This window comes from Vicia villosa, unplaced genomic scaffold, assembly GCF_029867415.1.
Source record: "Vicia villosa cultivar HV-30 ecotype Madison, WI unplaced genomic scaffold, Vvil1.0 ctg.000009F_1_1_3, whole genome shotgun sequence".
In the NCBI taxonomy this organism is placed as follows: domain Eukaryota; kingdom Viridiplantae; phylum Streptophyta; class Magnoliopsida; order Fabales; family Fabaceae; genus Vicia; species Vicia villosa.
The window spans coordinates 836,853-850,218 of record NW_026704939.1 but is presented as its reverse complement, the minus strand read 5'-3'; the positions used below and the strand labels follow the sequence as shown (position 1 = coordinate 850,218).

Below are 13,366 nucleotides of genomic sequence, written 5' to 3'. Positions count from 1 at the left end.
ATAAACTAATTTTGTACATATTTTGAATAATTTTCTTTTTAAGTTTTAATTATTTGTATAATTATTTGCATAATTATGTTTTAATTAACTTGAATCAATTTCAAATCAATTTCAAAAAACCCAAAAAAATTAGTTTTGTTTTAAAATTAATTGACAAATATTTTGTACATATTTTTGAACTTATTTCTAGGTTTAAATCAATTTTCATCTTTTTTCTTCATTTTAATTTAATTAATTATGCATTAATTATAATTAAAATCAATTATAAAAAATCCAAAAAAACATGCCTTTTATTTTTCTTGCAATTTAAAATTCCTAGATAAATGTATAGGATGTCAAATTCATGTAAATAGGCTAGTTTACATTTCCCGCACAATCGATGTAATAGCGTAGATTTACTTTCCGCACTTTACATTTCCGCACTTTAATTTCCAGCAAATATAAACTGCGTGTATGTCAAAGATAAAATTGAACCGTTAGATCACTAACTTCAAAGATAAAATATCTGAATACAAACACAATCACACTTGCACCTCTTCAGGTAATCCCTTTTCAATCTTTCAAAATCAAAGTCAAATTCTACTGTTTTGAGTACAAAATCGAACCTTGCTTTTATATCCGGTGAAAGGATAGATTTTTAAAGGAAATAGGATAAAGACCTTACAACTCAGGGTAGACCTCCTAGTTTGCTTGCTCAAATCAAAACAAACAAAATTCTCATACACTGTTGTTTTTCAAAACAAAACTTTCAAAAAAGACAATACTTTGTATACATCCAAACACGGGTTATTACAAAGTTAACGTTCTTTTCAAAACATCTTACGAAAGATAAACAAGCATTTTGTATACATCCACACACGGATCATTACAAAATTCAAATTACAAAGGTATTTGAAACCACATATGAGCAATTTCAGAGCAATTGAAAAGTGATCGAAAAACAAGTGAGCTAAGCAAACTTAAGAGCCCATGGATAACCATGGATACAAAGGGTGCTAACACCTTCCCTTTGTATAACCTACCCCCTTACCCAGAATTTCTTAAAGGTCTTTTTTCTGTTTCTTTTATAAACCTTTCCTTAATTGGATAAAATAAAAGGTCGGTGGCGACTCTGTGATATTTTCAAAAATGCGAAAGCATTAAGCGACAAAAAAGAGTCAGTTCACGTATCTCTACAGATCAGAGGTATGGCCCGGTATTAAAAAAAATCGGAGGTCCACAGTATGGTATGAGGTATACTTAACGCCAAATTTATTTCTGAAGTAAGATATATTGAATTGTTGTCCAATGTTGCAATGGTCAATTAATCTACAGGAATGTGGAGAATATGGGTTGACACACCGACCGTAACCGAGCCTACCTGAAAGATTCATATCAGCTCTCAAACATTCACAAGATAGTAGAGAATTCGTCCGACTATGGGCTATTGTCGTTCATGGATGTGTATTTAGGTTATAACCAGATACCCATGTTTAATGCATACATGGACAAAACAACCTTAATGATTGAACGAGCTAACTATCGATACAACGCCATGTCATTTGCCTAAAGAACGCAGGAGCAACATACCATAGAATGATGAACAAAATCTTCAAATAAGAGATAGGTGAAAAATTAAATGCTTACACGAATGATATGATCGTCAAGTCCGGTAAAGAAGGATTATAGACGAACATTTAGCCGGCGTGTTTGATGGGTTCGATAGTACATTATGAGGCTCAACTCGGGGAAAAGCACCTTTAGAGTTAAAGCCAGCAAATTCCTATGCTTCTACTCGACAGATAGAAGCATAGAAGTGAACTCGGATAAATGCAAAGCGGTCCTCAAGACGGGAGCGCCAACGATAAAGAAACATGTAATGAAATTAAACAGGATGCTCACAGAACTAAACATTCATATCGAGGTTGGCCTAACATGCATTATCGTTTTATAAGCTATTGAAGAAGGAAGCACGCTTTAAGTGGACTTTGAAGTGCAAGAAGGAGTTCGTATATCCCAAAACAATCTTATCAACACCACTTGTGTTATCCAAACCCATGGTTGGAAACTTTTGTTCCTTTATCTAGTCATATCCACTGAAGTAGTTAGTGTCATCCTCATCTCAAAAATGGATTCTAGCCAGAGCCTAGTGTCTTTCATATCTAAGGCATTAGTCGGCTCTGAAACATGTTATCAAAAGATAGAGAAAGTGGTGTCAACACTAGTGACTGCATCCACGAAGCAGCAACGTTATTCCTTTGAACATGTTATCATTGTTCGTATTGATCTACCACTAATGCAAATCCTCCACTAGCCAAATATGGCAAGGTGGCTAACCAAATGACCCGTCGAGATGTCCTATTTTTACGTCTTCTTCAAGCATGAGAGAGGATGAAGGCCCAAATGTTTGCAAATTTCATATATAAAATGACTTCGGGTGTACTCAAACCAGGTCATACATGGATCATGTTTACAAATGGGTCATGCAATAGAAAAGGAAGCAGGGCTAGACTCGTATTGGAAAATGAATTCGGTTTGGCGATTTAAGTTTTTCTAAATTTTGAGTTTCCCCTCACCAATAACAAGGCTGAGTATGAAGCGTTCATCCCATGTATCACATTGGAAGCTGAAAAGGGAGCAGAAAACATTAAGTTATGGATAGATTAGCAACTGGTAGTATCACAAGTCAGATGAGAGGCAAAGACCTAAAAACCTTATTAAAAGAGTGATCCCTTTTATCTTCCCGTTACGCTTCAAGAGACCTAGGATCTGCCACATGAAACACATGAGAAGGGAATCAGGACCGACATCTTCGCTAAGAGAAAGATGCAAGTTTACCCCTCCAACTCCTCTTACGAGATTATCAGCAGATCCACAAAAATAGGGATTTATGGGTCAACTACCACTTTGGATAGAACCCTCTTTAGACTCAGAACGTTCACTAAGGGTTATGAGGTTGGCTAAAGGGTGAGTACCCATCAAATTAGCAATACTAAAAAATGCTAGGTCTACCACCCATGTGTGAGATAAAGTGTCACTTATATCATCACCAATGGGTATGTCGATAATATTTGCAGGTTCATCTTCTAGATTGGTCATTGCTAAAATAAAGAGCAAGAAGTGATTACAGTAAACAAGAGGGGGAAAATGGTACATTAAGAAGATAAAAGATGTGAAGTTGAAGTTTCAATAAAAATCGCTCAAAGCGCGAGGAACCAAATGAGTTGTGAAACTTAAAAAGGAAAGAGAAAGTTTTAGAATAAGTTGTCACTGGAGTTTAGGGAAGGATGGTCGGGTTGGCAAAGAAAGAAAAGTACTGTTTGCGCAAAAGGTGAAACGTAATCTGAGAAGATAAAATGCCTTTATATAACGCAACGAGGGAGGAAAATTAGCATTTAATGCATTATTCTCAAGGTTACTTCTCCCTCCTCTCCAAACCTTTCTACTTTTGAAAGATAGGAATCTGTCACGAGGACCACGGTCGAATGAATCAATGACCTGGTACTCGAAAAAGTCTCTTCATTCCTATGCCATGACAGACTTTGGAAGCGATTGTTCTGGAACGACCACATACCCAAGGGAGGTTAAGCCCAATCACGATGAGGCCCAATCCAAGAACGTGCACACTAAGGCATTAATGACTCAGAGCGCCCACAACTGTCAAATATGATCGGACGACCCCCCCACATAAGGTGCAAGATCACAAGGGGACAACTCTATTCGTCCACAGTATATAAAGTCCATCACACGTCATTCCTAGTATTATCTTATTCACACACTCAAACTATTTTCTCACCCCTCCACTGACTTAGGCGTTGGAGTGCTGACTTTGTATGTCTATCTATATTTCAACGTATCAAAATCTCACTACACTATGTTAGAACTCAAATCCATCGAATCTCCAAATATTTCTAATTCGATTACGGAACAAAAGTCAACATGTCCTTAATAAATTCTATAATTGAGTCTAATAATTTGGTCTTCTAAATGTAACTCTTTTTTTTCAAATGGAATGGATTGGATCGTAGCAAATAGTAGACATTGATTTTATTATTTCTACTGTATTTTTATTCCTATTAATTTTATTCTTAATCATCAAAATAACCAATTATAACTTGTAACTAATCAGATATGATATTTGTTTAATAAGTTATTTACAGATGAATTACAACTCAACACAAAATTTAATTCATATTTAATATTTAAACGTCTTTTCATTCTTATAAGCTTCTTCAAATCATCAAGTCTTGCTTTTTTTCAATAGTTTTGTTAGAAAATCAATTAATTGCACCTCACTTCCTCACTTCTCCAGTATTCAAGTTCTAATTTGTCGTTGTTTACTTATTCCTTTAAAAAATGAAATCCTTTTTCAATTTGCTTGTTTCTTCCATGTCTCGACCAACTCACAACAAACATAAATTGTTAGACAGATTATCTAAACTTGAATTATAACTCCACACTTGACAGCATTGAACCATTGGGGGAGAGTTGAACCTTTCATTGCTTTTGCAGTTTCAATTGTCTTATGAGAATAATATTTCGCTAACTTCAAACCATTTTTCAGGGCAAAGAATCTACCAGTAAAACATTGTTATTGGTATAAAAAAAAAATTAATCATATTAAACCTATGGGAAATAGGAATAAGATTTAAATGAACACCAAATGATACAGTGATAGGGTTGTAAATAAAAAATGCTACTTAAAATGATACACCCCATGTTGCATTAAAAGGTATAAGGTTTTCATTCCTATTACAAGACGTGTTTCTTTTCTTTAATACAACGTGTTCAACTCCTGAAGTCCAAACAAACATCAAGGACCAAAAGTAAAATCCAAATAAACATGTACTATCTCAAGCCCAACAAGTTTCTTCAGGAACTACTTGATCATGAAGATGAATCCTATTTCACGACACGTAAAAATCCTCACAAATTCTACAACTCTCCTTGAAGATGAATCCTATTTCACGCGATTTAACTTGGAACCGGTAAGCTTTTATAGTTGTGCTAGAAATGAAAGATTAGCTCTTTACACTGAAAAAAGAAAACAAACGCCTTGATTGGAAGTGAAAGCATTATAATAATAAACAATTATAAGCTACACTTTTGATACTACATACAGTTCATGCAAGAATATTCACAAGGTGTTTCTTTTTTTCAACAAGTTATAACATTTTTAAGAAATAATCCACTTTAATTAAATCTGATAGTATAGAACCACAAAATAAAATCACAGATTCCTACAGAATATAATATAGAGGGGGAAATTTATTGAGTAACTTACACATAGGTTGTCATACTGCACAAGTAGCAGGTATTCAAAGTTTCTCAGTGTCATTCATCATCCATATCTAAATAGAAGACGGCGAGTAATACAAGCCTGCAAATGGAAAGTTGATTGAGAGGTTAACCTTCAGGCCCTTTGAAAGAATGATAAATAGCAAGTCATGAAAAATGTTACTTAAATTAAAGATACACCGGTTAGTATTTTGATTATTTCAAAACGCTCTCTTTCCCATATATCATAAGGCATTAGCAATTTACCACTGGTAAAACTTGTTCATGCAATTCCCCCAAGAAATCTAGTTCAGATTCATCCCCATCAAGAATCAACGGTAAGTCTGCAACACTGCCTTGTGATGACAAATGTTGACGATTTTTTGATGTAGGGAAGAGTTTGGCATAAGAAAAAAAATAGACCACCATAACAAATCTCATTTCAATCTCTTAATAATGGCAAAATTAGTACACACTATTTGCCCCTGTACTGTATCTACTTAAATTAGTACACACTAATTATAGTCCTAATTAAAATACGGAAACAAATGATGAAATATAAAAAATAAGTGGAAACCAATCCTAAGATATAGTCCAAAACATTGTAAATTACTTTAACTTACGACTTAAATAGAATAAGATATTTTCCATATTCTAAAACAAGTATTAATTAAACTTAAACCCTATAATGCAGTTCTGTCCAAAAAAAATGCTATAATGCAGTACTGTTAAAAAAAAAATCCTATAATGCACTTTGGGCATAAGTTATAAATTATTGCAATCCTATAATCTTCAAAAACCGTATTTTTGTAAAATTACAAATCGTTTTGTTGAGACGGTGAGTGTAACTTTGAAGAAAACCAAAAAAGGTGAGTGAGTTGATTGAGTGAGTTTGGGAGGCGGCTTTCTCGTTTATGTAAAGAGAGAGTTTGTGCATCATCTAAAGCAAGCTCGGATTTGTTAATTGAAAGTATTGGAATGGAATAGAATAAGTAATGAAGGATCAAGGGATGCTTTTTATTTTTATTTGACTAACACAATAAAAACGATTACATGAACTTTAACTGACAACACAAATAGTAAGATTGTACAAACTTCATGAAACTCATATATATGCGTATAAAATAGCACAAGCGGAAAAAATCCTTTGAACCATACTTCAAATATTTAACTAAACTTAAATTTATTAGCACAGGTCAATAAACTAACTCAACTCAACTTCATAAGTCACAGAAAAACACCAAGAAATGAACATGCAATCCTCAAATCGAAAATCATAATAATTTAATAAATCTTGGTTTGCTCAACTTTCTTCCAAAATCCACTCATCATCTGATGAAACGTCACCAAGTTTAATCTCATCATCAGATGAAATGTCACCAAGTTTTATCTGCTAGGGTGGTCTTCTAAATTGCTTCTTGGACAATTTTGCATAATCCGTGACAAAAACAAGATCATTTACAGTATCTCTCCATGCATCCTCTTTCAATTCCTTCTTAAACATGTTATTGGTGATGGTTTGTTAGTTAAATGTCCTCTTCAAACAATTTTTGGAGTTGTTAACCCTCCATTTCACTATTTTTCAGTAAATTCTAAGCTATCATCTTCAGTATTGATTGCCATACACTCCAGTTTTAAAGCACTTTAATCCACTGAAACTCCATACTTCTAAGCAACGTCACTTTTAATTTCAGGAGCATTTTTAGGCTTCTTAGGCTTGTTGCTACAACTAGGAACAGGGGAGGCATGAACAACAGATCCCCTAGCAGCATTGAATTTGAAGCCATATAGTTAACAAAGACAGAACCAAACAGAAAAGAACTCTAGCACAGAAGAGAACTGGTCAAAAGAAGAGTAAGGATGAAACATATGATGAACCGGAGAAAACGAACGAGGGAGAGGGAGAAGGAAATGAAATGAACGAAGAGAATTAAAGAGTCTGGTCGCCTAGAACTGGAGAGAATCGCAGAAATGAAGAGCTTTCGCCACTGTTTTAAACTTATAATAATGGTTACTACATTCGTCCCTAAATATAAGTACCTTGTTGACTAATTCACGGGAATTAAACAAGTTGGTAGTAATAGTATTAAATTTATTGACATATCCCTAATTGATATTATTTTACTTGTTTACCCTTCGGGAGAGAAAATTGGTATATTTTTCTATCGTAGTATTTATTATAGATTGCAGAAAAATATATAACATAATTAGGGATATGTTGGTAAAGAATCTCAGAAACTACACAAATAATCCGATTAACAGCTGTGATTCAGCCTGATTTCACCATATCTGAGTCTGTGTGAAGTGTGAACTCTTAAATATTAATCGTCTAGGGAAAGCGAATGTGAAATCATGCATTTTTATGATTAAGAACATGGTTCTAATTGCCAAGTATATAATCAAACTTTCATTTTCACCCCAAAGTAATTTTGTGAAATACTAAAGCAAATATCAAAAACTCATTTTTTTGTAATTTTTTAATTTGTATTTTAGAACAGTGGGCCAAATATCTAATTACACAAACTTAGAAGTATAAAATAATATGTTTCCTGCAGTATGAATCTTAATGATTTGCCTACATTATAATAATAAATGAACACGAAGTTAAGCAGTAATAATGTAAACCCAAAACACGGTACACAAGTGTATGCTATTTTAACTTTAAGGACAAACCTGAAGATAGTTATAATAACCATTGTTAGGTAAAAAGCAATTTTGGCTATCCGAAATTTCTTCTCAGCATTGAGTACCCTAAACACTTCAGTAACATCAAGGAGATGCTGCCGCCTAACGTACCTGATTCATTGAAATGGAACAATAATGAATTGATTAGAGAACATACAATTTCATATAAGGAAGGAAGTACAGAACAAAATATGTACTCTGCAATCCATTAACTAACTCTTTTTCACATCATTTTAATTTACTTTTCAATATTTAAATGTTCCTAAAATGTATTGGTAGTGATTATAGATACAGAACATAAATCATATACAATTCAATCATGAAACTAGCTATGTTATATCGCATGCACCATAAGTCTTGTTGTTGGCACATCCAATATGTAGGATACAAGGTATATATCAAATCAAAAGCTCAAATGCACAAACTAACAACAACAACAACTAAGCCTTATCCTATCCCACTAGGTGGGGTCGGCTTCAGGGATCAACTTTCGTCATAATGTTTTATCAAGGACCATGCTTCTATCCAAATCATTCATCTCAAGATCTTAATAACTTCTCTTATAGTTTTATGTGTCTTCCTCTTCTTCGAACTGTTTGCCTTCTCTCCATCCAATCAACTTTCCTTATTACAAAATCTACAAGTCTTCTCTCTACATGCCCAAACCACCTAAGTCTATTTTCCACCATCTTCTCTACTATAAGTGCTACCCCAACACTCTCTAATAATTTCATTTCTAATTTTATCCTGTCGATCCACCGTAACATCCTCATCTCCAAGGTAGTCAAGCACGGGATCTTAAGTAAGATCGGATGGCCTGTGAAAGATCGTAAAAGCAGGATCGTAGATCGGCACTTAAGATCTTACCAAAGGGCAAAATGGTAAATTCACGTAGACAAAAACATGAAAATTATAATACATGAACAAGATAATCTATAAATCAACCCCTAATTTAATTACTAATTCATAACCATCAACCCCTAATTTAATAAGCTCAAAAGATCAAGTTCAAAATAAGTAGCTTAAAAGGATCAAAAAAGCTGCAGCCATTGTGTTTCTTAATATTAGAGTTAGGAAGACAGAACTTTAAGTAAGACCAAAAAACTGGGTTCACTTAAAAAATAGGACCCGGTTAGAAAGCCCAACAAAACAGGCCCAGATCTATGATTTTTACGATCTTACTTAAAAGATCTCGATCTTGACTACAAAAGTACACAAAAAAGATTTTTGCAAGATCTTAGCACTAAAAGGCAATAAAAGATCGTAAGATCTTACGATCCTACGACCCAGATCTCGATCTTGACTACATCATCTCTGCTACACTTACTTTATTCTCGTGTTGATTCTTAACCGCCAAACATTCTATCCTGTACAAACTAAGGTCAAATAATTGGGAGAGAAACCTTAGCATAGCTAAAACAAGAGTTTATAGAATTGCATCTGACTGGTCGGCATGAATTGAAAGGTCCGAAGAACGTAAGAATTCTTTAGGAATTAAGAGTGTGCAATAAATTGGCTGATTCAAAAAAGTAATTCTCCAATTACAATTTACAATTGAGTTCCAAAAACTAACTCTCACTTCCCTCCCATTACTATTTATAGCTCCTTTTTACTAACTGAACCAATTATTCTTCTGCTACAACTGTAACTACTATGTATAGTTCTGTTTTACAAACAAAATTAGTTACTCATTTATTACAACTATGATAATTATAGTTACAAGCTTAATTCCCTTCCTAACATGCACCCTACTAACAACATGTCTACAAACAATGCTTCCCCCTAGGACTTTCACCTTGTCTTCAAGGGGAAAAGAAGGAAATGACACTTGTAAGCTATCCCCATGAGTCGACACATTTTGACTTATCTCCTGTCAGGAAAACAACTTCAAACTCCTGCAACAGGGTTTGCAATGCTATTCTTTCCATTGCTGCCCTCTTGTAAAATTTTGCAATCTTCCATAACGACTTTTGTGGTGTTTTCCCACTCCACCAATTGTTTAGCTGACATTTCCCACCTTTTGATAAGGTAGAATCACCCAACAAATTATACTTGACCCCATCCTTCTTAATTCGCAATTTCAAATCCTTGAAGTTGGCTTTAATGTCTCCAAGACTTTTCAATCATTTCATTCCTAGTACACATCTTCTTCTTCTAAACATAATGCATGGAAATTATCCACAAAACCAATTTCTTGTAATTTGATCCCCACACCTTCACATTAAATTTTTTCTCCATTTCCCACTTTGACCCAAGAAGGCGTTGCAGTCTCTGCCTTTAGGCCCCATTTCTCCATCATCTTAGAAGAAATACAATGATGAGAAGTTCCACTATCTATTAACACCAGAACCTTTTGTTCCCCCAACTCTCATCACGTCTTAAAAGACTTTTGTATAGTAATTCCTGGTGATGGTGAACTATACAAATCTAGTTTTTTTGTGCTTCCCATACAACTTCCTCTTTCTCAGATACCTCTGAATCTTCCCTGTCACTGGTGATGGTGAACTATACAAGTGAAACATAGACCTTTTCTTCTTTTTTTCCACAATTTTTTCACTACATAAAGACTTTTTTGTGGAATTCTTACCTCCTTTAAGCTCTCCTGCCGCACCTTTTGTTTGATCTCCATTGACAAAATTGATTTTCTTGCTCCCTAGTTCTTCTTTAATCTTTCCAATTTCGAAACCCACCAGGTTTGTTGAAAGTCAGACTCATGTTTCCAGCATTCCCTCCGGCTTGGCCCAAACCCAGTTTCTCCTCGGCCAGCAGAGCCACATCCATCATTCTGCCAAATCTTTGGGTCTCTGCAGCCTCATTTCAATCCTAATTTCCTCCCTGAATCCATTAGAGAACATTCCTAAGATGACTTTTGGATCTTGGATCTTCAAATGCTCAGAAAGAGCTTTGATACTCCTTCGAAATTCCCTCACCGTGCCTCCTTGTTTCAGCCCCAACATCATCACTTCCACCACATTCGAATTTGAAATCACGATGGGTTGAAACCTTCTAAGCTTGGCATTCTTGAAACCGCACCAATTGGGTGTTGTAGTGCTTGCCTCCCACCACTGCATCCATGTGAGGGTTTTTCCCTCCATCGCTATTAAAGCATCGTCCAGCTTGTCCTCCTCGGGCAATTGCCTAAATCGAAAGTAACTTCAATTTTTCCAATCCAGCCTGGTGTATCTTCTCCACTAAAAAGCGATAATTACACCTTGTGATGCCTTCTTTATGATGCGCTCTGCATGGATCGACTCGCAGTTCCAGGTCCGCCATTGGCATTCCCGTAATTGTTTTGGAGTTTGAAGTCATCGTTGAGTCCCGTTGAGTCCCCTTGTGGCTGAGTCCCCATGATGAGCATCTCCATTGCTTCAAGAATCTCTATCTTCATCATATCCATTCTTGCTTCCACCTCCTGAAATTGTCGTTTCACTTCCTCTGGTCGCAACTCCATTGTGGTGGAGTTTCTATTACTCACCATAAATCACTCCAACATTGTTTTGCTTTGATACCAATTGAAAGGTTCAACTGGTACAAGGAAAGAAGGTAAGAATTCACTGGGACTTCAGGATATGCAATAAACTGGCTGATTCGAGAAAGCCACTCCCCAATTACAAATGAGTCCCAAAAACTAACTCCCTTCCCTCCAATTACTATTTATAATTCTGTTTTACTAACAGAATTAGTTACTATCTGTTACAACAGTAATAATTATAGTTACAAGGTTAATTCCCACTTTTACCCTTCCTAACATACACCTTACTAACATCATATCTACTAACATAAATAACCCAACACTTTAAAAGAAGAAGAAAATTAAAATGTATTATCAGCAAGAATGAAGTTTCAATAGATCCTGATGGAAATAAAGAGAAGATAAAACAGTAAATTCAGGTTTGTAATTTATGCGAGAAAAAAAACAAAAAATGTTAAAAAGTTGTTGGGTTTACGTTTACAATTTTCAAAGCAAAATCTTGCACTAGCAATCCGTAAACCTTAGCTTAAGTAGTACTGAGATTCTTTGTATTGGAGTTGGGAGAGTACTAAAATTGAATCTCTTTGACCCGCTTTATCCACACTTTTAGTTACACACTCTTTTTCTCACACTAGGCTTAGAGCTGCTAGTTTGGACAAACTTTGTTACAAATAGTACTTATGAAAAGGATATTAATAGTTACAAGAATCTCTAAATAACAGATGAGTTTTCAAAAACAATAGTTTGCTGTATAAGTTAAAACTAGCTTCAACGTCTCAATATTTCCAGTCATGTCAAACAAAAGCAATCTAGCTCAAAAAGATATTAAAGAAAACACATACAAAGAACACGCAATGTTTGATCACGGAGTTCAGCCAATTGTGCCTACCCCTCTAACTGCAATAAAGCGGCCGCAGTATCTTTCTATTAGTAGAGCTTAGGGTTTACAAAGTACAACCCCTGAACCATACTCTGAAACAATCTATCACTTATCAGTAACTAACTATGAGTGAACCAACAAAATGATATGTGCTTAAGTTATAGCTAATTTTTCTACTTATTTTAACCAACAATTTTAGAAGCTAATCCAAACATGACCTAAGCAATGCAAAAATAAACATTAATGCATTCAATCAATATAATTAGAGCACCACAACATACTATTGAGTTTGTGTTCAAAAATTGTACTTACAGCATCCCATGATAGGAAGCAAGTGGAAGCATGAGAAGAAACATGAACCAGTGACCCGTGAAGAGAAAAAGAGCGCAAAACAACCCTTGAGCAATAAACTCAGGAAGCACGTAGTAATTGATCCGAGACGAAGCATCATAAGGGTTTATATAATCAGCTTCTAAGTCAGATAACATCAAAACCTAAAAACCCCAAAAAGGGGAAGAAAAAAAAACATAGATTGAAGTTAAATTAAGTATCAGTATGAAGAAAAAAATCATCTTTTTGTATTGAATGAGGAAGAAATTGAAAAAAGTGGAAAACCTGGTAGAAGGCTGAGGCTAAAAGGGCAACATTGAGAGGGAAACAAATGAGAAGCCAGAAGAACAAATCGAAAGGCATTGATTAAGTGAGAAGGAGATGTATGCAGGAATAGGAAGAAGAGAGTTTGGGTTGAGTGGTGAAATTGGAGAGTTGAAGTTGACTATCAATGACTGAGTTGTTTGAACATTGGACATGGGTGAGTTGGTGAACTTGCTGTGGGAAATGATTATAAAAATAAAATTAAAAAAGTAAGAAATTTATTCATCTCATCTCCTTTTGACTTTGCTTTGTTTGGAGGGTTTTCAAAAATTCATTAAAAAAAAAGCAAAAGAAACCTACTAATGTTCTTCTTGTTTTAATAAATATGATGCATAAAAAGTTTGAATCAATATATGGATATATGAATAAGGATACTTTTGGACGTGGGTATTAGATTCTAAATAATAGATAAAATAAAA

At 34.7% G+C, this 13,366-nt stretch overlaps 1 protein-coding gene across 1 annotated transcript; it reads right to left on the bottom strand.

The window, feature by feature from the left end:
- Positions 1-4,580: 4,580 nt before the first annotated feature.
- Positions 4,581-13,136, bottom strand: LOC131621569 (protein cornichon homolog 1-like). Its single transcript, XM_058892609.1, has 5 exons — positions 12,909-13,136; positions 12,606-12,787; positions 7,930-8,052; positions 5,264-5,359; positions 4,581-5,013 (listed from the first exon to the last, which is right to left on the bottom strand). The coding sequence occupies exons 1-4, from the start codon at positions 12,984-12,986 to the stop codon at positions 5,314-5,316; spliced, it is 429 nt and encodes a 142-aa protein (XP_058748592.1). The 5' UTR covers positions 12,987-13,136; the 3' UTR covers positions 4,581-5,013; positions 5,264-5,313.
- Between the last annotated feature and the right edge of the window lie 230 nt (positions 13,137-13,366).

What these genes read in the sequence shown, in the direction of transcription:
- LOC131621569 (XM_058892609.1), bottom strand. Translation starts at nt 12,986, where the DNA reads ATGCCTTTCGATTTGTTCTTCTGGCTTCTCATTTGTTTCCCTCTCAAT. An exon ending in GCTTCCTATCATGGGATGCT is followed by an intron (nt 8,053 to 12,605) that starts GTAAGTACAATT and finishes TCAATGAATCAG; the next exon opens with GTACGTTAGGCGGCAGCATC. An exon ending in GTTATTATAACTATCTTCAG is followed by an intron (nt 5,360 to 7,929) that starts GTTTGTCCTTAA and finishes TTCCATTTGCAG; the next exon opens with GCTTGTATTACTCGCCGTCT.